This window comes from Schistocerca cancellata, chromosome 7 (assembly GCF_023864275.1).
Source record: "Schistocerca cancellata isolate TAMUIC-IGC-003103 chromosome 7, iqSchCanc2.1, whole genome shotgun sequence".
Taxonomy (NCBI): domain Eukaryota; kingdom Metazoa; phylum Arthropoda; class Insecta; order Orthoptera; family Acrididae; genus Schistocerca; species Schistocerca cancellata.
This window is the reverse complement of record NC_064632.1, coordinates 348,123,733-348,146,271: the sequence shown is the minus strand read 5'-3', so window position 1 is coordinate 348,146,271 and position 22,539 is coordinate 348,123,733. Positions and strand designations below refer to the sequence as shown.

General features: G+C 41.4%; 1 protein-coding gene across 1 annotated transcript in view; it reads left to right on the top strand.

The window, feature by feature from the left end:
• The window catches only part of LOC126092773 (odorant receptor Or2-like), a 52,738-nt gene that overhangs the window by 18,665 nt on the left and 11,534 nt on the right, over positions 1–22,539 (top strand). The window contains exons 3-4 of the mRNA XM_049908500.1: positions 10,089–10,193; positions 19,193–19,354. Coding sequence (XP_049764457.1) covers positions 10,089–10,193; positions 19,193–19,354 — 267 coding nt within the window. The remainder of the gene's footprint in view (positions 1–10,088; positions 10,194–19,192; positions 19,355–22,539) is intronic.

Here is a 22,539-nt window from a genome sequence, read left to right as displayed (position 1 = left end):
GATTAAACAGCGCAATTATGACTCTTTAGAAATCACAGGACGATACACTTTAGAGATATTAGTTTTGAATAACTTGTATTTGCCTTTTCTTATACAACATGGTGATAGTCCGCAAGGATTATATCTCTCTCTCCTTTTTATAGCATTTATACATTCACATTACATACATCGATTAAGAAACTTTTCTTTCTCTACCGACCAGTACGAGAACAAAATCCGTCCAGACAAAATGTCTTACATGGAATGAGTTCTCACTTAACAGACATATATAGTTTCGTAGTACAAACAATGCTAGTTTATTCCGTGCACTAGAAAGTCTTTGATTCACTGAGCACAAAAATTAAAATAATAAAATTATAATTACATTTTTAGTATCGTCAATTCTTCTTTATATCATTAAAATAAGGTTTGACATCGACGTAATATTATTTTTCATCGTTGTAGCACTATATGCTGCGTGTTAGGGGCTCAAACTAGTCATTTTCGAGCCCACTCACCTACATCTACATGAACATGATTGCTCATCCAGTTCACAGTTAAGTTCCTGGCGGAGGGTTCATCGAACCACGTACAAGCTATATCTCTACTGCTCCACACTCAAACAGCGAATGGGAAAAGTGAACGCTTAAATCTCTCCGTGCGGGCTCTGATTTCTCTTATTTTATAATGATCAGAAACCAGAGAGAATGTCATCTGATCTAAAGCGACACACATCGTTAGTGCCGACAAGAGCCACCACCTTAAGTTAGCTGGAAACTGAGCTATTGATGCAATCCGGAAGCACATCTGGAATGACTCCTCTACACACAGAGTGAACACTGAAATCCTTTCACCCCATAAAGGTCTCCATTACGCGCCTAACATTGCAGGTCATAACTACCTGCAATCTGACACTCTGTGAATGGCCAGATCCTGCGGGCCGAAAGGCTTCCTCTGGAACAGGGAGAGCGCCTGCATCCGGTTCAGGGACTTCAATTTTCTCAAGGACTTCGTCAGTCACAGATTATCCCCGAAACCTCAAAGAACTTCAAGCAAATCCTCGGGTGCTACTTTTCCTGCTGGTAGTATAAATTAATGTTCCCACAACTCAGAGTAAGGTTGGCAACGCTGTGACTAATGAATTACTTCCTGGATGGCAAAGAATTATCCTACTAAATTCACTTGATTTTGGGAGTCATTTCCATTGAATAATCTTTGATACTACCGCTTCAGATGTTACGTGAAGTTGTCAGTTTAGGACCTACAGTCCAGAATGTCGTTCGACGAGGGAAACGCAAGTGCCACGTCCTTTACGTTGCGATTTATCTTTCTAGACACAATTGAGCCATAAGTGAGAGTCGAATATCATAGCTCTTCGCTAACTCTGATATGATGTGGTCATCTGTAAAGAGAAGGCTGATTTGGCTCGCGGTTTCATTCTCACTGAAGATTAATCTCTTTGCCATTCTGTTACAGTGCTGCAAGGAGGCATATCGAAAATCAATAAGAAACATTCCGAAAATTTCTCCATCAAAAGTCGTCCTGCTACTTCCAGTATTCCATAGGTTAAGGGCGAAAGCTTTATGATACTGCAAAATGGCCACTGTATCTTTCCACTTCGGCTGACATAAACTTTTGTTTCTCAGATGCACAATTTTATTTATAAAATGTCACATTTCTGTAGTAGTTGAGTGCGACACTAAATAGCAAGTATCCATACACCGTTTGAAAGTCCATAGTGCGTATTATGTTACTAAACCGTGCTGATTAGGCCCGCTTGTTAAAGGTACATTATGAGTGTTAACTGCCTGCCCTAATCGAAAACGACGCAGTGAGCTGATGGCCACGGCGAGCAGTAATGCAGTGAGATCCGTGATTCCATCGGCGAGGTCCCTACAACCAGATAGTGTGGTCCATTTATCAACTTGATTTTGACGCATGTGCGGAATACTCACAGTGCGCCATATATTGCGGAATGGAGGACGTCTTTATCAGTCTTCGATGGTTCACCTGAGGATGACCAGCAAGTGCCCAGTTGAAACATTGTGGAAGTATTGATCGATGATCGGCTGCAAATGAGAAATTTGTTAGAACATTCAGAAGACCGAGAAAATTTTAAAATTCACAAATTGGCGGCTGTCAACATTTTGGACAATTTCATGTCTGTGATTCAAAAGTTATCTGTCTCAACGACCTCGACTTTCTTAACGACTTGCATACTGTCTAATTCTTGTGCCCAAACAACACTCCTAAGTATGAAACTCTGTGCTTAATCTGACTCGTCATTTTCTTTCAGTGGCTCTGCTATACACAATATCTGTACCCATTAATTAGTTCTTACGCTCATCCATAGTAGTTTCTTTGTATCTTGAAAATTTTATCCCAAAAATTGATTGAGGGACTCTGAACGCTGTTTAGAAGAACTATAACAAGTTTGTATCGTACATTGATGTTGTTCAGTACTCATAGCCGTCGCACCTAAACGGAATGATGTCGATCCCTACCGCGCACTATTCTTAATCGAGTTAAGTGTGATGTTTTAGCAAGAAATCTAATTACTTGATGGCTCGTTAACCATTACCTATTTAAGGCAAAACTTCCATACAAAGCCCGAAATTTTTCTCCCTAAACTGGAAATTCAGTACAACTGAATCCGGCAAATGCACGTCTTTTCCACCTACTCCACGTAACCTACATTGTCGTGGGGCGAATATCCTTTTCCCATGAAGTGCAATGTTGTCATGGGCACTTGTGAACAAACGCCAAATAAATATTTATTTTTCTTTCTATCTAAGCTATCTAAGAAGGACTATCTAAGCTACTGCACATGTTTCGTAGTTACTCGTATTCAGTAGGAGCAACGCATTCAGGGCCATCCATAATTTTTCATCGATGAGTTACTATTCCCAGCACACTTCCATAAATTGCGTCCTTTGTTTAAATTTTGCCTGCAGGGATAATATGGCTGCACTTTTCGTCCACGGTTCTTATTTATGATGAATCACAATCGCGAATAATAGAACAAATTTCTTCATACGATATCGTAACTACTGAGCCAATTTATTATTTATTTTTATGTGGTAAGTCACGTCGAAAAACGAAATTTGTCCTCAAGAAGGTGTGACGAATGCAGATACTTTGCAAGATTTGGAAGTTTTATAACACTGTGTACGGAACGTAGATTGAGAGTGTACTGAAGGAAGGCGAAAATAAACTTATCAAAATTCGGGACCATGAAGTGCACGAAGTTAGAGAGTTCTGCTACCTTGGACGCAAAATAATATACGACCGACGAAGCAAGGAGGACATAAGAAGCAGAATAATACAGGCAAAGAGGGCATTTCTGGCCAAGAGTAGTCTGCTGCCATTAAACATAGGCCTTAATATCAGGAAGGAATTTTTGAGAATGTTAATTAGAAGCACAACATGGCACAGTAGTGAATACTGGATCTTGGAAAACGGAAATAAAGAGAGTCGGAGTGTATGATATATTGAGTTATAGATGGATGCTGAAACTTAGAGGTATTTGCAAAATAAAAAAAACGAAGAGTTTCTCCGCATAATCAGCGAAGAACGGAACTTATGGAAATCACTGATACGACGAAAGGACATCATTATAGCAAATGTGGTAACATACGAGGAAATAATTTCCATTGCGCTAAGGATAGATGACTCAATGGTGAAAAAAAAAGTTTGAAATTCATTGTCAGTCGTTCGTCGCTCAGTTGCATCTGTACACTAATGATGAGAAGTCGTTTTGTTCGCTCTCGCCGTAACATAGCGCGTTTCTTACGATAACACCCTTTCAACTTTGCATAAGCTACTGAGATACCTCAGTTCCATTTAGACATATAAGCGTCTTTTGCTGCAATATTTATGAAAGGATCACCCCACAAAGGGTTTCTAAACAGGGCTACGAGCTCGTGGCTTAAATATGTTCTTCTAAGTGCTTTTAATCCGATGATCCTCACCAGAAACCTTTAAAACATTGCAACACCGCTCACGACTTTCATCGTGATCGTCTACATGGCTGGAACCGCCTGTACAAGCTACTCAGAACACAGTTCTCCTCTTCGAAATTACTCTTTCAAATTTTCAGATCCACTGAAACGAACGCATGTGTTCACACTGTTACCTATCACTATGAACCGACGATGACCAGTGACGGTCTTCATACTGTATTGTGATTCAGGAAAACAACATAATGTCCATTGCCCTTTGGAAGGCAACACCAGTTGTGTGGTCTGCTTTTAGGTCACATTGTGAACAGCTTATACTACCGTTGAAGGTGTAATGCGACGAGTGATCTGAAAAGGAATTAATATTATATCATCGAGGAAATCAGTGAAAATCGCCGAATATTCAACATTAAGCATTCAGACTGAATTAATATTTGAACTTTTGAGTAGCATGGACATGTTTGTGCTGTACTGCATGCTCGAGCTCCTGTGCTGCCGAAACCGGTACATCAAGTGCATTCTGTGTGCAGGAAAATCCTTGCTAAAACCAGTTAAAACTAAAAGTAGTCTGATTCCGGCTTGAACGCTTGTCAAAGTTCAGAGAAATATTTAAGCCATTGCAATATTTGTAAGCATAATTACATGAACTAAGACAACAATGTTTACTTTATATAAGACTTCTGTTATGCATTTGGTTTCGTACCATGCATGAATCGATATCTGAAACTTAAGGTGACGCATTATGAAAATTGCGAAAGTCCAATGGTTCTTCTCAGATTTATTACTTTCAAAAATGACTATTCAGGAATACGGAGGCACAACGACAGAAAGTCAGTCACACACTGTGTAACTGGATCAGATAGACGGCACCGTTAAGAGCTGATGGTAGCTAGTGAAGGAAATTTCCATAAGGAAAACAAGAATGTTGAAACTACATTCAGAATTGAGTGACATCAAACAGGAACAGTTGCTAGGTACTCTAGTACCTCTTTGAGGATCTCCGTTCAACTGGTAGGAGGAAAAAAAATTAACTGGTGTCCATTCAGTTTCACTCAAGGAGCCCCTTGCCGTTGTAGGTGAATCGACAGATTTAAACGGTCACTACAGCAACTCGATTTATACAGTGTGTTAATCAACATGAAGATAACCTCAGGGGATTCGACAGAAGACTTAAAAAGGAGCAAGAAGATTTAGATATACATTTCCTTAATTCTTTTTATTTTCTTGGCACCAGAGTATTTTCTGTCGTTCTGTACTAGAATTGGCAACTTGGTTAGATAGATATTTTTCATTTAAAATTTTGTCTTCTGATGGGTAAATGAAATGCTCAGAAAGCCCATCACTAGCTCTTTCACAAGCTTCTAAACTCTGCATCATGGCTTGTGTTAGTCATTTCCGTATGCCAGGTATCTGTTATATCTACTGAAATCCTTCTTGAAAATGCTGGCGAAGATCTCATCATTCGTATTAAGTCTTGTATACACTATGTCCATTAAATGCTCCCAAAATAAATATCTAATTGATTTAGATCTGGAGATCCAGCAGGTGAAGACGTCCCACCCGCACGACCAATGGGAAACCCAGATCTGAAATTATTCTGGCTTGTAGAGCAAAATGAAGTTGTGCAGCACCTGTCATGAAGCACATGTTCTTACCTTAGTGCACAGGAAGCCCCTCCAGCAAAACATTAAAATATTCCACTAGAAATGCAGTCACTGTTCCACGGAAAATGCGAAGTCCAGTCTATCTGCAATTATGCCGGCCCACACATTATGTTAAACTGTTGTTGATATCTTCTTTCCAAAAATATAGAAGGATCTTCATTCGCCCTAACATTAATGCTGTGAAAATTATGCGTTCAATTCCTGGGAAACTTTGCTATGCTAACCCACACATCATTGTTAACGTGTTGTTGATGTCTTGTTTCCGAAACTGTAGAAGGAACCTCACACAACCTAACACAACTGTTGTGAAAATTCTGCATTCGATTCCTTCTAAACTTTGCTTCATCATTGGATAGTATGACAGGCAGAAAATATTGGTCTTGAGCACACATCCCTAGTATCTAAAAAAAAAGCTTTTGTGGAATGAAAATCTGTTTCAATAAGACCTAGTACTCTCTGGGGACTATAGGCATGAAGGAGATGCTGTATTAACATTTTCCACTGTATCACATGACACATATTCTGCTTCTCTTATTTCTTGTAACTGCTTGCGTAACTGTCCTCAGTATGATGATGTGTTCGACCTTCTAAATCAAGTGTTCTGACACTATTTGGTGTTCTACAATGATGCGACCTTTTCCCCGAAAGAGCCTGTCTCCACAAGATGTTCATGTGCTCTTTGAAAGATGTTATTCTTCGCTAAATGTCTGTTAGGAACTCTTTCAGGATATAAACGTCTGTCTTCAGAGGCGGTAAAATTTGCGAGTCAGTACATCAGGTGCATGTCCGCCTCGTGCTGATTACAATACATTTTAACCAGAAATATACATCACTCATTAGTCCAATAAGAATATGGCAGAGTAAGGGTCATTCCCGTGACTGGGATCTTCTTGCACCTGAGGCCGCTAACGCACGCTTTTTCGGTGGCGCCCCTCGCAGAAGTAGCTGATTTGACTTATCGTAGAAGTAGATTGTTCAACATACACTAACTAATAGTTCAATATGAATCGTAGAGAAACCGTCCACTACTGATTCTTTTCTCAAAACTAAAACAATTTGTTTATTTACCACGTTTACTAAGATAAACATAAAAAGGCTTTCACTTAACTAATCCGAAAATAAATAACGTTTGAAAAGAGAAAGATACCCGTAGAGAAAAGCTGGAAATCTGAAAAAAAAAACCGAGAGGAACGAATGAAACATGTACCAACAAAAAGTGTATGTAACTAAGAAAAAATAAAAGACTACTTCTTGCATCGTTTTGAGTTCTCCAACCATTGGCCAGAGATTTCTCACGTTTAACTTAACACCCTGTACAACGTAAAAGCGGCAAATGGGAACTTATAATACAAGGTAACTAAGTGGAAGACAAAATTAAGTAGACTTCGCTGATTATCCAGAGATGCGAAGAGTGATTTAGTAATCTCATACCACGAATTTTGATTTGAAAGCTTTTGCAATGTATTAAGCGTCGCAAAAAATCTCTTCTGTAGAAAAAAAAACAGCTGATTTGTAGTAAACGAAACAAAATTCTTGCCAAAGGAATTTATCGTAACATCCAGACGTGTAAGTCAAATATAATATTTTTTGTGGTGGATGCAATGAATGAAACCGTAGCACATTCATAGTGCAAACACATGGGAGATAAGTACCTGTCTGCAATATTTCCTAAAAGTGATACGCTGCCGAAATGCAGTCGTTGTGGGAGAAGTAATTGATGATGATAAAAACAAAGAAATCACAACTACGGCGTAACGTGCAACAATAACCTCTCCCGGATTCAAGGCAAAACTACAACAAGGTAAGTGAACATCAAATGTTTGACCTCTTTTACCAGTCAGTGGGAACATGAAGCAGAAAGGCAGTCGAATAATGAACCGCTAGGAGACAAGGAATACACAGTAGCGGTTTGTATCTTGTTGTGTTGCTACTCGAGAAATTTAAAATTTGTTTAAGTCAGGTAAAAGAAGGTTTGGTGAAGAGAAATGCTATTTACGCACAAAGTGTAATTATTCGCTCTGCGTCCTGTTATTTAATGAAGATAACTTATTGGAGGTGTTCTGTGATGTGAAAATACACTCCTGGAAATTGAAATAAGAACACCGTGAATTCATTGTCCCAGAAAGGGGAAACTTTATTGACACATTCCTGGGGTCAGATACATCACATGATCACACTGACAGAACCACAGGCAAATAGACACAGGCAACAGAGCATGCACAATGTCGGCACTAGTACAGTGTATATCCACCTTTCGCAGCAATGCAGGCTGCTATTCTCCCATGGAGAAGATCGTAGAGATGCTGGATGTAGTCCTGTGGAACGGCTTGCCATGCCATTTCCACCTGGCGCCTCAGTTGGACCAGCGTTCGTGCTGGACGTGCAGACCGCGTGAGACGACGCTTCATCCAGTCCCAAACATGCTCAAGGGGGGACAGATCCGGAGATCTTGCAGGCCAGGGTAGTTGACTTACACCTTCTAGAGCACGTTGGGTGGCACAGGATACATGCGGACGTGCATTGTCCTGTTGGAACAGCAAGTTCCCTTGCCGGTCTAGGAATGGTAGAACGATGGGTTCGATGACGGTTTGGATGTACCGTGCACTATTCAGTGTCCCCTCGACGATCACCAGTGGTGTACGGCCAATGTAGGAGATCGCTCCCCACACCATGATGCCGGGTGTTGACCCTGTGTGCCTCGGTCGTATGCAGTCCTGATTGTGGCGCTCACCTGCACGGCGCCAAACACGCATACGACCATCATTGGCACCAAGGCAGAAGCGACTCTCATCGCTGAAGACGACACGTCTCCATTCGTCCCTCCATTCACGCCTGTCGCGACACCACTGGAGGCGGGCTGCAGGATGTTGGGGCGTGAGCGGAAGACGGCCTAACGGTGTGCGGGACCGTAGCCCAGCTTCGTGGAGACGGTTGCGAATGGTCCTCGCCGATACCCCAGGAGAAACAGTGTCCCTAATTTGCTGGGAAGTGGCGGTGCGGTCCCCTACGGCACTGCGTAGGATCCTACGGTCTTGGCGTGCATCCGTGCGTCGCTGCGGTCCGGTCCCAGGTCGACGGGCACGTGCACCTTCCGCCGACCACTGGCGACAACATCGATGTACTGTGGAGACCTCACGCCCCACGTGTTGAGCAATTCGGCGGTACGTCCACCCGGCCTCCCGCATGCCCACTATACGCCCTCGCTCAAAGTCCGTCAACTGCACATACGGTTCACGTCCACGCTGTCGCGGCATGCTACCAGTGTTAAAGACTGCGATGGAGCTCCGTATGCCACGGCAAACTGGCTGACACTGACGGCGGCGGTGCACAAATGCTGCGCAGCTAGCGGCATTCGACGGCCAACACCGCGGTTCCTGGTGTGTCCGCTGTGCCGTGCGTGTGATCATTGCTTGTACAGCCCTCTCGCAGTGTCCGGAGCAAGTTTGGTGGGTCTGACACACCGGTGTCAATGTGTTCTTTTTTCCATTTCCAGAAGTGTAGCTCACAAGCCATACTATCACTGAACTTTCTTCGGTCTTTGTACCACACCTGGAGAGAGGTAAAATTAAATATTTCCACATCTACTACATCTGTTTCAATCAGAAGAAAAATGTGTGTGTGTGTGTGTGTGTGTGTGTGTGTGTGTGTGTGTGTGTGTATGTGCATGTGTGTGTGTCTGTGTGCAAATTTGATGTTTTTGGTAAATAATGTTAAGATCATAGACTTGGAAGTATTTAATTTTGTCTTGCACCGAATGTGGAACAGAGGTATAGCTATACTTGTTCATAAGTAAAGCGTAACCTGTAAGTTATATTAGCGGTAACTGAATAACATAAAAAATAAGTTTACATGTTACTACAGACATTTGCGCTTTTTTAAATTTTTCTTTACATATGTATTTTGGGTAGCCGGTAGAGATCTTTCTTGAAATTTTCTCTGCGTAAGGACTGTTCCGTGGAGGTTCGGGACTGCAGCCATATGAAGTCTTCTTTCTAACACGATATTTCGGCTCACAACCATTCAGATTTGGCACTGAAACATGCAAAACGTTCAGCTAGAGATGGCTGAATGCTTTTCAGCAGATGTATCGTGGAATGAAGTCGACATTATGCGGCTGGAATCCCGAAACTTCATGGAATGGTAGTAGAGATGCAGAAATACTGCAAGATACGCCCTTTCGTATTTTTCGTAATTAATCGAATACTTTTTTAAAATCGCACAATGGTTATATCATTCCAGTAATTTTGAACATGGGCACGATTTTGACTACATCTTGATTGGCTTTTTTGTTTTAATGGCCGGTAACACAAGGTTCAGTTTACTACTTATGTTTCTACTACTTTCAGCTAGGTGTCAATGTTATGAAGACATTAGGATTTGTTTCGAGACCTGTTAAGAGCTTCAGTACATAGATGCAATTACAAAATGTCTCTGTGATCATTAAAGAGTGTCCCGTATGACCAAATTTTTCGATTTAATGTTTCAGAGCGCGCAGAATGTGCGGGAGACGGCAAAATTTGGCGCCTACTTGTGCGCAATGTTCACCGAGCTGTCTGTCTACTGCTGGTTTGCAGACCAACTCATGTCAGAAGTGAGTTACATTACGACCACTTACAATTCCATAGCGGAACAATTCTTTCGCGCAAGCTAGACATTTGTAAATCATCCCTTGCGTTCACATTTAAGTGCACCAGACAAAATGTTAGTCAGCCACATAAAGGAGAACGCTGGTCACTTTGGAGTGCTTTAAGTGGTAAAGAACTAGGCAGGTGGTCATGTGATCCTCTGCTGCTGACTTCAGTCATGGCAATGATGCACTGTGTGTGTACCATACGGCCGAAAAGAGTCAACCCCATGAGGTAGACTGATGTGTAGACTTGACAACGTGGCAGGAAAGAACTATCGTGTCTGAAAGTGTCATCCCATACACCGAATACAGTCGCGCCCATATTTTGATGTATCAACGCGAACCGTCCACCGAGGCTACGAAAAATGTTTTACCATTCGAAGTCATGTATTACGGCCTAAGCACAATGCTCACAAAAACATCACAATCGACATCGACAACGACGAGCGTCACGCCTGGTCACTGGCAGTTAGTGTCAGACAAGACAGAAACTGCTGCTGTCATTGAAAACAGGTCCATCTCCAAATTTCCGTGTGAATAACGAGATGTAACTGCAGGCAATGGACATTTGATGGCAGGAACTCTGCTCAAAGCTGAATCTTCAGTGGGCGGAACAACACAGGAATTCGAGAGGAGCTGGCTGGAGTGTGTTGTTTGGTCAGACAAGACACGAATTGCCTTCTTCAGAATGGTGCGAGTGCACGTAGGCACAATTAGAGACGGGTGATCTGCTCCTGAACTGAATAAAATATCCAGATTGGTCAACTGGAAGAAAGGAGATGTAGGTCCTCTGATCCGAAATATCTCTCTGGTGACAACAGTAAGCTGAATGAAGATTCTGCCACGGCCTGTTGCAACAGCGCCTCACGTCACACGATAAAGGAAACGTTTCCCCAGCTGCAAAAAACATGCTGTAGGCCATGTGCATGTACGGATTTGCATATCTGGAGTGTGCAGCTTTTCTTAGCCTTGGAAAAAAAAACAGTTCCTCAGCACACTGCTTATTGGCATAAAACACTTTGCGACTTAAATTGGTTGCTAATACTAACTGTTAACAAAGTACCACAGAACTCTAGAGGAAGTCGAAAAGAAACAGTTTGATGCACGGCACCGTTGGTCTGCCAGTTCAGGAAAATACCACAAATTGACCAAAAAACTACCTTCTCTACGGTGCAGGCAAGTTGCAAGAGGTTTCCAGTATTCTCTCTCTCCCTTTGAGTAGACTATGAATCCTAGAGAAAAATGAATGGGAACTTTTTTGTTGGAAATTTCATGTATGTTAATTTAGTGCTAAGATACGTTTTCAGTACAGGCTGCTTTTTTCGAGTTATTCACGAAAAACATACAAAAATGCCCTTCAAACCCACCTCCACACTCGTATCCATCAGTCAGGAACTTTGTTTCTAGCACGTAGTTCATAAAGCATTATTTTCCATATTTGACCGTTTTTGATCTTCACTGACTGGGCTACTATGCCACCAGCTTGATCACGCACTTTCAAACTGTAAAACTGACGTTTGAGTAAATTTTACCTCATAGTGTTGTGGACATTGGAGGCATAAAGTTAGCAACGAAATCGTTTTGTTTGTTTGGTCTTCGTACTATGTAAGTACTTTGCTTGTAAGGGCTAGGTTTCGAGTGAGCCATAAACGTAATTAGTTTCTGCATTAGGTTCACAAAAGTCTTTTTTATTTCATTACTCTCAAGGGAAAGTTTAAAATAAAAAAAATAGCCGACTAAACCTGTAGCATAATATCCCAGTAATTTGAGGTCAAAAAGGGTCAAATACGGACATATTATTCTTGTAGTCGCAAGTTTTTGTACAGTGGTAGGTGGAAGGTGTGTGGAAGTGTCAGAAGTTATGACTAGAGGTAGACAAGAGTAGGGGTGGGTTTGAAGGTCACTTTCGAGCGTTTTTCTTGAATAACTTGAAAAACTCAGACTGTAACGAAAACGTATCTCAGTTCAAAATTAAAGTTTCCTGCAAAAAAGATTCAGTTAATTTTTTTCTCTAGGGTTAATAATCTGCTTTAAGAAAGCGAGAGAACGCTAAAAATCCTGCGGATTGTGAATGACCTTAGCTTAGGTAGCTTCTTGCCCAATTTAAGTTACTTTCCCGACCTGATGGACCACAAGTGTCCGATATCAAATTGTGCATGTGGCACATAGTTAACAGTTTCCTTTTCACCCTGTATGAAAAGAAAATCCCAATTTTCAGAAGCCTGATAAACATTTACGTACTACTCAATGCGTTGTTCGTTGTTGATGATCATTTGAGGCACATGGGTAGCGGTCTTCAGGCACAACCTACACACAGCGGATCACAAAGCGATCCCTACCTATGAGTCGGCTGCTGCTCTTAATTTCCAGCTGATCCCATGCACCAGCCGATCGTGATCGCTAGCCAGTCCTCATTGCCAGCTTATTTTGATCACTGGCTGATCCAGTTGTGGACCAATCCTGATCACTGGTCAATCTCAATTGCTGGTCAATCCTGATCGCCGGCTGACTGCATTTAATGAATTACAAAGCCCCTCTGGATTCATACTGCTCTGTACGCACTTGGCTCATCCACTGATATAGCTTGCTGCATGCTTCCTTGCCACAGTGGCGCTCCATCAGTGTTTGACTTAGCGGATGCTGTTCTTAATCATAATAACAGTATTTATTTACATATTAATTTTACATACATGATAGCAATTATTTATGCTGTTTTCATTTATTTTTTTATTTTTTAACGCAGTCAGATCAATGCCTTCAGGACACCTCTTACATAGGACCATGGTTTTATATGGAATTTCAGAATTTACTATATTACAGTTACTTAAAAAAACATAATATTTTTAATATGAGATGTCTTCCTTTATCTCCATGTATCAGGTGTTTGTCTGTTACACCCTATTGCATGAAATTATTGATCTTTCCACACATTTCTCTACCTTCCTTATGCCTTACACCCTGTGAATAGTAATTCACCATTAATTTGGAATTTCTGTCATCTTCCATTCTTGTGATATAGTCTATTCAGTTGTTACTGCTTAATTTACTCATTTTATGTTTTCAGTCACTACTATTCTCTGATGTCAGAATTCATGCTCCTGTCAGATAAAGTGTACCATGCAACTCTTCTTAGGTATCACATCTCCAAAACTTTGTATTCTTTGTAAATACCTTTTTATTGTAGTTCACGATCCATTTCAAATTGTGATAAGTGGTTCTGACATCATTTGTAGAACGTAGATAGTGCTTCCTTTTTTACTTTATTTCTCAAGTTCTTTATATTGTTGTATTAGTGTAATTACATCTTTCTACTTTTTTGTGCATCCATTTCTCACATGAATGAGACAGTATTGCAGAAGACATACAATGAGCATACTCTTCACATTTTCCGATCATTTATTTTTTTCTGCACCTAAAAAGACATAAATTCTGCTTTCTTTGAAGATACAAACAAATTGCATCCCTTAGTGGTTGTGGATAAATTATTGACAGCTGTGTAGGGGGTGTTCAGAGATAAATTATTTACAATAGTGCTTTATTTCTTATATTGTATATTGTCTTCAATAAATGTATGAAAACATAACAAGAAGCAGTCTTAGCTTTAATATTTTCCCAAGTGTCATAATATATTTAGGATTTTGCTGTAATTTCTTCTAATTTTTATAGCAGATGAAATACACAACGCTTAAATCCCAAAGAAACTAAGGGCACGACAAATTACTTCCCCTTCTATGACGTTCCAAAATAAAATTACATGAGATAAAAATACAATTGTAAAGACCTGAATTAAGAAGGCAAGATGACTTCCTTTTATTTATTTCTGTGACTCAATGGTCAGTGGTGAGTTATGAAGAATAGTCAGTTCATTCCAGTGAATGATCAGTTTTGATTTGATCTCTGAAAAGAATGGTTTTGGTCATCTCTAGGCACAATGAGTTCAATCTGTAGTGTGTGTCGAGGATATAGTTCAGGCCGCTGGTGGTGGTATAATGTTTTGCATGCCCTGACTGTGACCCATTCATGTTACAATGAAATGAAAAAATGTAGGACGGCTGTGGCCATTCACCTGCTCTCCTCAGCAGTGGATTCACATCTAGAGTCCCTCGCTTCAGGCCTCAGCAAGGGTATTTTTACCGTCTGCAGGTTGCCTAGGGGCAGGGGCAATGATTAACAATCCTAGAAGGTAGAATCCAAAATGTTGCGGCTGAAAAATTTTGAAAATGGCGCTGGCACAAACGAAGAAGAGAATCAGTTTTAGTCCAGTACTCCACCACCCATTAAAGTGAAACGAGCGATCACTGCCAAGTATCTTACCAACCATTAAAATGAAACAGCCAATTACAGCTCCAAATCTTACTATCCATTAAAAAAAATACCCAACCAAAACATAGCCACCATGTTCATAAGTTTTCGATCCATCTGAAGTTTTAGGGCCATCTTCAAAATTAGGCATACGACGTGAACTATTCACCAAAATATATAAAGATATTCACAATAATATAGTATTGCCATTTCAAAAAATAAGTAAGCATAAGTTCAAATATTTTAGCCAAAGCATGTAAGCGCATAAGCCCCCCCCCCTCTCTCTCACACACACACACACACACACACACACACACACACACACACACACACAATCTACACTTTTCAGGCAAGAGTGCTGCAGAAGAGGAGATGACCAAAAGAGAGAAGATGATATTGGAAAGCCTTGCTGTAGATATCATGCACATCTACGAAGGCCTTGTTGAGTCAGTAATAGTGACAGTGAAGTTAGGTACGACCTGCAGAGACTCCTACCCACAAACGAGTCAATAAGCCTTCGGCTTATTGTACTGAAATTGCCTTCTATCATCTCTGATTGCAGATTTATGTTTGAGATGCATAAATACCCATCTCACAGTAAAAAAATTTTGTGCTCCGTAAGCAACAGCTCGAAGAATTATTAGCATTTTAGCATTTCATTTAAAATTGAGACTAGAACCATACCCACTTTCAAGTACCTTTCAAAGACAGAGCAACGTATAGCGACTCCTTGCTAGGGAAACAAAAATCTGTCTCAGTAAAAAATGTTTCTCATCGTCTGCCGATAATGGGAACCTATGCTGGTAGACAGTGGAGACTACATGACCCTGCAGTGAAACGGTAGATAGTGACTGCCATTATCCCATTATTATCTGATACATTAGCTTGTCACATATTAATTATTCACTGAATTGTATGACTGCGCTGACTTACTAGACATTGCACCATATCAGTCAGTTCTAAAGGACCTTGAAGAATGGAACTTTTAAACATAAGGAACTATAACACTCCCATCAAATCACTCCACAGCTCAGGCTTTCAAAGTATAAAAATAACTGGTAGTGACTTTGCCTTAGGTACTGGAAATGATTCTTACTTAAGTCCGTTTATTAATGATTCAGGATCCTACATTTTTTGGAAGTGGCTCATGTATATTTGCAGTACACAACGATTACTGTTCAATTATTAACTTACACATTGACTGCAACAAGAGCAAGATCTCGCCAGAATAAGTTGACGACTATAGATTATATTAGAGCAGGAGATGAGAAATACTAAGCAAACAAAACTCCTCTAGACCTAAAATTATTATAAATGCATTACAGTTCATTGTTTGGTTGCCATAAAATTAAACACAGTTATGTGTCTTCTATACTTTTCAGAGCATCATATATTTCAAAATGTAGATAGTTAGAATTCAAGTTAATATGTGAAATCTCTCCAGCAGCTGTTACATTTCTTTGTTTGGTCGTTACAAAATTTACCTTCCATAGTTTTTTGAAATCATCTATTTCTAAATGTAGATTCTTACAATTCAAGTAAATATGAGAAATATCTTCAGCAGCTAAACAACTGTTATTAGCTGTAAGTAAAGCCATCGTTAGTCTGAGGATAATTCTGAACACCACAGCGCTTTATTAGGCTCGGTCCCGTTGGAGGTGGTACGGTGTTAACTTCCTCTAATCTTCAAAATGGCTCTGAGCACTATGGGACTTTCATCTGAGGTCATCAGTCCCCTAAAACTTAGAACTACTTAAACCTAACTAACCTAAGGACATCACACACATCAGAGCCCGAAGCAGGATTAGAACCTGCGACCATAGCGGTCGCGCGGTTCCAGACTGAAGCGCGTAGAACTTCTCGGTCACAACGGCTCTGACCTTCGAGATGACTCTCCCAGACAGACACTCTACCACCAAGCCACTGAACCACCGAGTCTTGTTTACCTTTTTAGAATCTAAATGACCATTAATTGCACTTTGTGACAAACACAATATAATACAGAGCCAAGCTTTCAACTTCTGTGATGACCAGTGACCGCAACCACTATAATTCTGCCTGTACGTTCAGTCCTCTTTAGGAATTGAATAAAATCTCTCGCTATCTGTTCTCAAGACCAAATGCGCTGTTCGATGTACGAACTCTCACGCAACGATTATGTGGACTGTTGAGAACTTTTTCCAAATCCCTCGAATTTGGAAAACACATCTTGTATCACCGTCGTTCAACTGACAGAATGTTCACATACGCAACTTCCATTTCTGCAATTGAGTTTTTCATTTTATATTTGGCAACCGTCGTAAACTTGAAACAATATTTAATACTTCCTGATATCCTTTTCAATCATTGGCATGTCACTTACTTCTTTCACCTTTCAAAGCTAGTAAGAAAACTAAACGCTCTACAGATTCATTTACGTTTCAGCAGCTGTTTCAGCAGCTGATATAGTCCATATCTGATGATGACTCGTTTGAGGTCTTCTTCCAATATTTAACGTCAAGTTAATATTCGTTCTTAACATTGCACGTTGCCATGCCAATTTTTATGTCATCATCTCTTATTATGGATGTATCACTTTTACACAGACTTATTCAAAATAATTACGACGCGTTCACTGATTTGTACATGTAAAAATATTTTTGTTGAGTTAAGGTAATATCTAATTATATGCGTGGGAACAACTCCAGAACTTACTTTTTGTTACATTGATCTGCAGTACCATGGCAAATAGACGATCAGAGAAGCACGATGGAGTTGTACAAGACCAAGTTCGCAACCAGAGCGCGTTTGAAATTCTGGACCACATTTAAGAATACTTCACGTACCAGACAATCCACTTACGATAAAAATGGTTCAAATGGCTCTGAGCACTATGGGACTTAACATCTGTGGTCAACAGTCTCCTAGAACGTAGAACTACTGAAACCTAACCAATCCAAGGACATCACACACATCCACGACCGAGGCAGGAGTCGAACCTGCGACTGTAGCGGTCACGCGGTTCCAGACGGAAGCGCCCAGAACCGCACGGCCACACCGGCCGGTCACTTACGAGACGGTAGAGACGTTTAAGGAAACAAGATATTTTTGTAAATGTAAAAGGATTGGGTGGCCGTTGACATTTGAATGCTGAACGGATTAGGGAAACATTCCTCAGAGGTCCACAAAAATCAATGCCTCGTGCGAGTACCGCAATTCCTTGCAGAATCTAAGAAAACCGTATCGGGTTAAGTTACTTCAAATTACTACATGTGGCGACAAACCTTTCTGGAAACTGTTTTCAACTGATATGCGGCACTTAACGATCCCGGGCGACGTCACCTGCAAGTTGATTTTCAACGATGAGACCAATTTTCAACTGAACGGTGCAGTGTCGGCACAATTGTGGAATATGGGGAACAGAGAATTCCCATTTTATGAGAGATGTCCTTTGATCCGCAAAGGTTGTGAAGGCAAAAGTGTATGGAACCTTCTTTGCAGAGATGGCGATTAATGGACATTCTTACATGGAGACGTATCAGCTGTGTTACGTGCTGCACGTTCAAGAGGGCAGTGTTAATTTCATTTTAACAAAATGGTACTACACCAAACTTACACAGTGACGTTCATGAGTTCTTCGACACACATAGGTAGCACAGCACTGGATCGGTCGTGCATCAACAGCCTGTCTGGAGTTGCTGGTCAGGTCCCTAGTTCACCGGTCCTGACACTGTGTGATTTTTACCTATGAGGTAAATAATTCGAGCCGTATTGATGGTAATTATTGGTTTTTATTTTTTCTTGAAACGTGTACAAAAGTATTTCAGTACGTCATATGCCTTCTTTTATACCATTATAATTAACATCTATTATATCCACTTAATTCAGTATATTACTATCGTGGCAACATTGACGCTCGTTTTTCTCCAATGGCGATACAGGACTCTCATTACTTGCACTCTCTGGAGACTGCAAACGAATATAGTATTCCAATATTGAAGAGGAAACATGAGAAAGTTGGCAGAGAAGTACATTCCATAACACATAATATGTAACAGTTTCTCCGACCAAGGCTGCTCAAATGGTGCAAATGGCTCTGAGCACTATGGGACTCAACTGCTGTGGTCATAAGTCCCCTAGAACTTAGAACTACTTAAACCTAATTAACCTAAGGACATCACATACATCCATGCCCGAGGCAGAATTCGAACCTGCGACCATAGCGGTCGTGCTGTTCCAGACTGTAGCGCCTTTAACCGCTCGGCCAATCCGGCCGGCCAAGGCTGCTCACTAACTTACTATTTTGACATTTCGTTAAAAAAATTGCGAACGTAATTACTATCCATGATGGAACGCGTAAACCAGAAGTGAAGTTACAGTCCGTCAAATCTCACAATTCAGGGTTTTGTCAAGTGGAACATAAATGTAAACAATGGAAAAACAACCACTGTTGCTTTCTGCAGCTGTTTATTGTTTTGGCTTATTTGAAATACCACAAACTATTTCCATCGTGTCGCAACGTGCGATGACAGAAATGGTACCAACATAGAGTCATCAAAGATATCATCTAGGTTCTGAATGCACATTTCATCTTCGTTATAACAAAGAGTAATTACGCGATAACTTTGCTTATATTGATTAGTGAAAGACGGATGACGTAAAGAGCTGACTGGGTGTTGCAGAGCGAGAATGTGGCGTTCTGTGCGTACGACACAGTGACGTCAATGCAGGAATGGCCCACACCCATCAAACGGTCGCTGCTTCTGGTTATGCTCAGAGCCCAAAGGCCACTGTGCATCACTGCTGCCGGGCTCTTCCCTTTCTCCAGGGAGTCCTTCGTATCGGTGAGTAACTTTCTGCTTTTCTTTTTTTGCTTTATTGAATTTCAATTCTGGCAGCAGCTTATTACGCTGCTCTGCAGCGTATAGACATTTTAAAACGTAAGAAGTATATATGGGACAACCAAAGCAGGTGATAAAACGGTGACTTACATCGTAAAACGGCCGAAAATTGGAGAAAGTTAAAACATAAAGCAAAGGGTAGGCAAAGCTAATAAAATACACAGGAAGCAGACAGGTAACATAGTAGACAGACAATTAAAAAAAAAAACATGGCGACAGTCTGGTTTCTGTTTGCAAGAGATACAAAAATCACACCCAGCGACAGTATGATGTCCGTTCGCAACACTTCGGACAAGACACACAACACTGAACATTCACTGTAAACACTGCACTAAAATTTCGGCACAAAGATGACACACCATAGCCAAGGGCAGATAGGGGAGGGGGACCTGGACAGGTGGAGGGGGGAACAAGGAAGGAGGAGAGGAAAAACGAAAGGGGGGGGAAACCAAAGGATGGAGAGGACTCATAAGGGGGGGGAGGGGCAGGGCAGACGCGAGAGGGAATGGGAAAAGGCAGAGGAGGGGAAATGCAAAAGGACTTGAGGGAGAGAAGGGGGGCAGAGAGACGGTAGGTGGGGAAAAAATACAATGGAAGGGGGGGAGAGAGATCCCAGGAAAAGGACGGCGTGAGGATCAGAGTTGATAGGAGGGATACATGGAGGGAGAGAGGGCATCATCGGGGAGGGGGAGTTGATGGAAGCCACCTTGGGAAAGGAGATGAAAGGTGTAGAGATGGAGGGTAGGGGGGACACAGCAGTGAAGACGTGGCGGGGGGGGGGAGCGGGAGAGGAGAGGGGTAACCAGGGGGTGAGTGGGTTAACTTTCTGCTGTGTTTTCCCATAAAATCTAGTCTTTAGTTTAATCTGTCACAGTGCAAATACTTTTGTTGTAATGATTGTGGTAGCCCTCGTATTATCAGTAATATTTTAGATGAGAAGGCGAAGCATATCTGTTTACTTGATTAGTATAGGCTGAACAACGACAAACTGCAGCGGCGGATCACTGACTGGAAATGGCGGATGAAAGGTCCTATGAAAGTGTGTCGGTAAATTGCCACGGTAGATGGCGCTGACGAATGACAGTTCCTCTGGCTGCCTGCCGTGCGTTCATTTTGTGTTGCGGGTGACAGGAATAGCAGCGGTTGTCATGCAGGCAACATGTAATCATAATTTGGCTTGGACCATGTTGGAGGACCACTTGCCTTGAGCTTGCACCACGAATCGTCTCAATATCTTATAGATCCCGATCTTCTTAATTTGGCGTACACACAGTCCGCCGCTTCCATGTCGTTCGTCTTTCTGAAAGTACTATGATCACACAAATGATCAATGGCTTGAAACGTTGTGTGATGTGATTGGTGTCTGCCCGTCACAAACATTATCTTGGATTGTTCCCGACATGAAGCATTATAATGCTTACAGTACGCTGCGTCAATCACACAGCCTGCAACACACTAGAAACACGCGGCACGTGGTCAGAGAAACTTGTCATTCGTCAACGCCATCTACTGTGGTAACTATGCATTTCCGGACACATGTTCATAGCACCTTTGTTCCTCTACCCCAGACCGAAATTCGTCCCTGCAGTTTGGCGGATTTATTAATGTACACAATTGATTACCAGCTGCACTGTCTGTGAGGGTGAAACTGTTTTCCGGTACACATGGGGCTTAGCTACTGTCAGAGACTCCAGATTCTGGCAGGAAGAAAACAGAATATGAGGGGACGAGTGTTCTACAGTGTCCCGTCCGTCCAATGTCCAGTCCCTCCGTCTGGTGGATCAGTATGAATCACTCGCTCTTCAGCCTATAGTAATAACAGCGTGGAATGCGGATTTCACCATACTTCCAGGCAAATTGACTTCCTAACGAGACATTCACCATGCAACCCGATCCTATAAATCTCCAGCACTGATGTTTAGAAGACGGACTGCAACTGCTTAGCCAACAGTTAGTACTAATCATGTATCTCATATGATTTGTCAGTGGTTATCAACAGGCTTGTTGTTGTTTCTGTTGCTGTTCAGTTCAAAGACTGGTTTGATGTAGCTCTCGATATCCAAGTAACTAATGCATCCTACATCGTTCTGAATCTGCTTAGTGTATTCATCTCTTGGCCTCCATCTACGATTTTTACCCTCTACGCTTCCCTCCAGTACCAAACTGGTGGTCCTTTGATGCGTCAGAACGTGTCCTACCAATCGATCCCTTCTCCGAGTCAAGTTGTGCAACAAATTCCTCTTCTCCCCAATTCTATTCAGTACCTCCTCATTAGTTGCGTGATCTACCTAACTATTCTTCAGAATTCTTCTGGGGCACCACATCTTCTTGTCTAAATTGTTTGTCGTCCATGTTTCACTTCCATACATGGCTACACACCATACAAATACTTTCAGAAAAGTCTATACTGTTAACAAATTTCTCTTCTTCAGAGACCCTTTCCTTGCCATCGCCAGTCTCCATTTTGTATCCTCTCTACTTCGACCATCATCAGTTATTTTGCTGCCCAAGTAGTAAAAATCATCTACTACTTTAAGTGTCTCATTTGCTAAGCATATTCCCTCAGCATCACCTGATTTAATTCGACTACATTCCTTTATCCTCGTTTTGCTATTGTTTACGTTTATCTTATATCCTCCTTTCAAGACAGCTATTCTTCCAAGTCCTTTGCTGTCTGTGACAGAATTACAATGTTATGGGCAAACCTCACGGTTTTTATTTCTTCTCCCTGGATTTTAATCAAAAAATTGTTCAAATGGCTCTGAGCACTATGGCACTTAACATCAGTCCCCTATAACTTAGAACTACTTAAACCTAACTAACCTAAGGACATCACACACATCCATGCCCTAGGCATGACTCGAACCTGCGACCTTAGCAGTCCCACGGTTTCGGACTGAGCGCCTAGAACCGCTAGACCACCGCGGCCGGCGGATTTTAATCCCTACACACAATTTTACTTTTGTCTTCTTTACTGCTTGCTCAATACACAAATTGAATAACATCCTGTCTCACTCTCTTCTTAACCACTGCTTCCTTTTCATGCCCTTCGACTCTTATGACTGCCATCTGGTTTCTATACAAATTGTAATTAGCCTTTCGCTCCCTGTATTTTACCCTGAAACTTC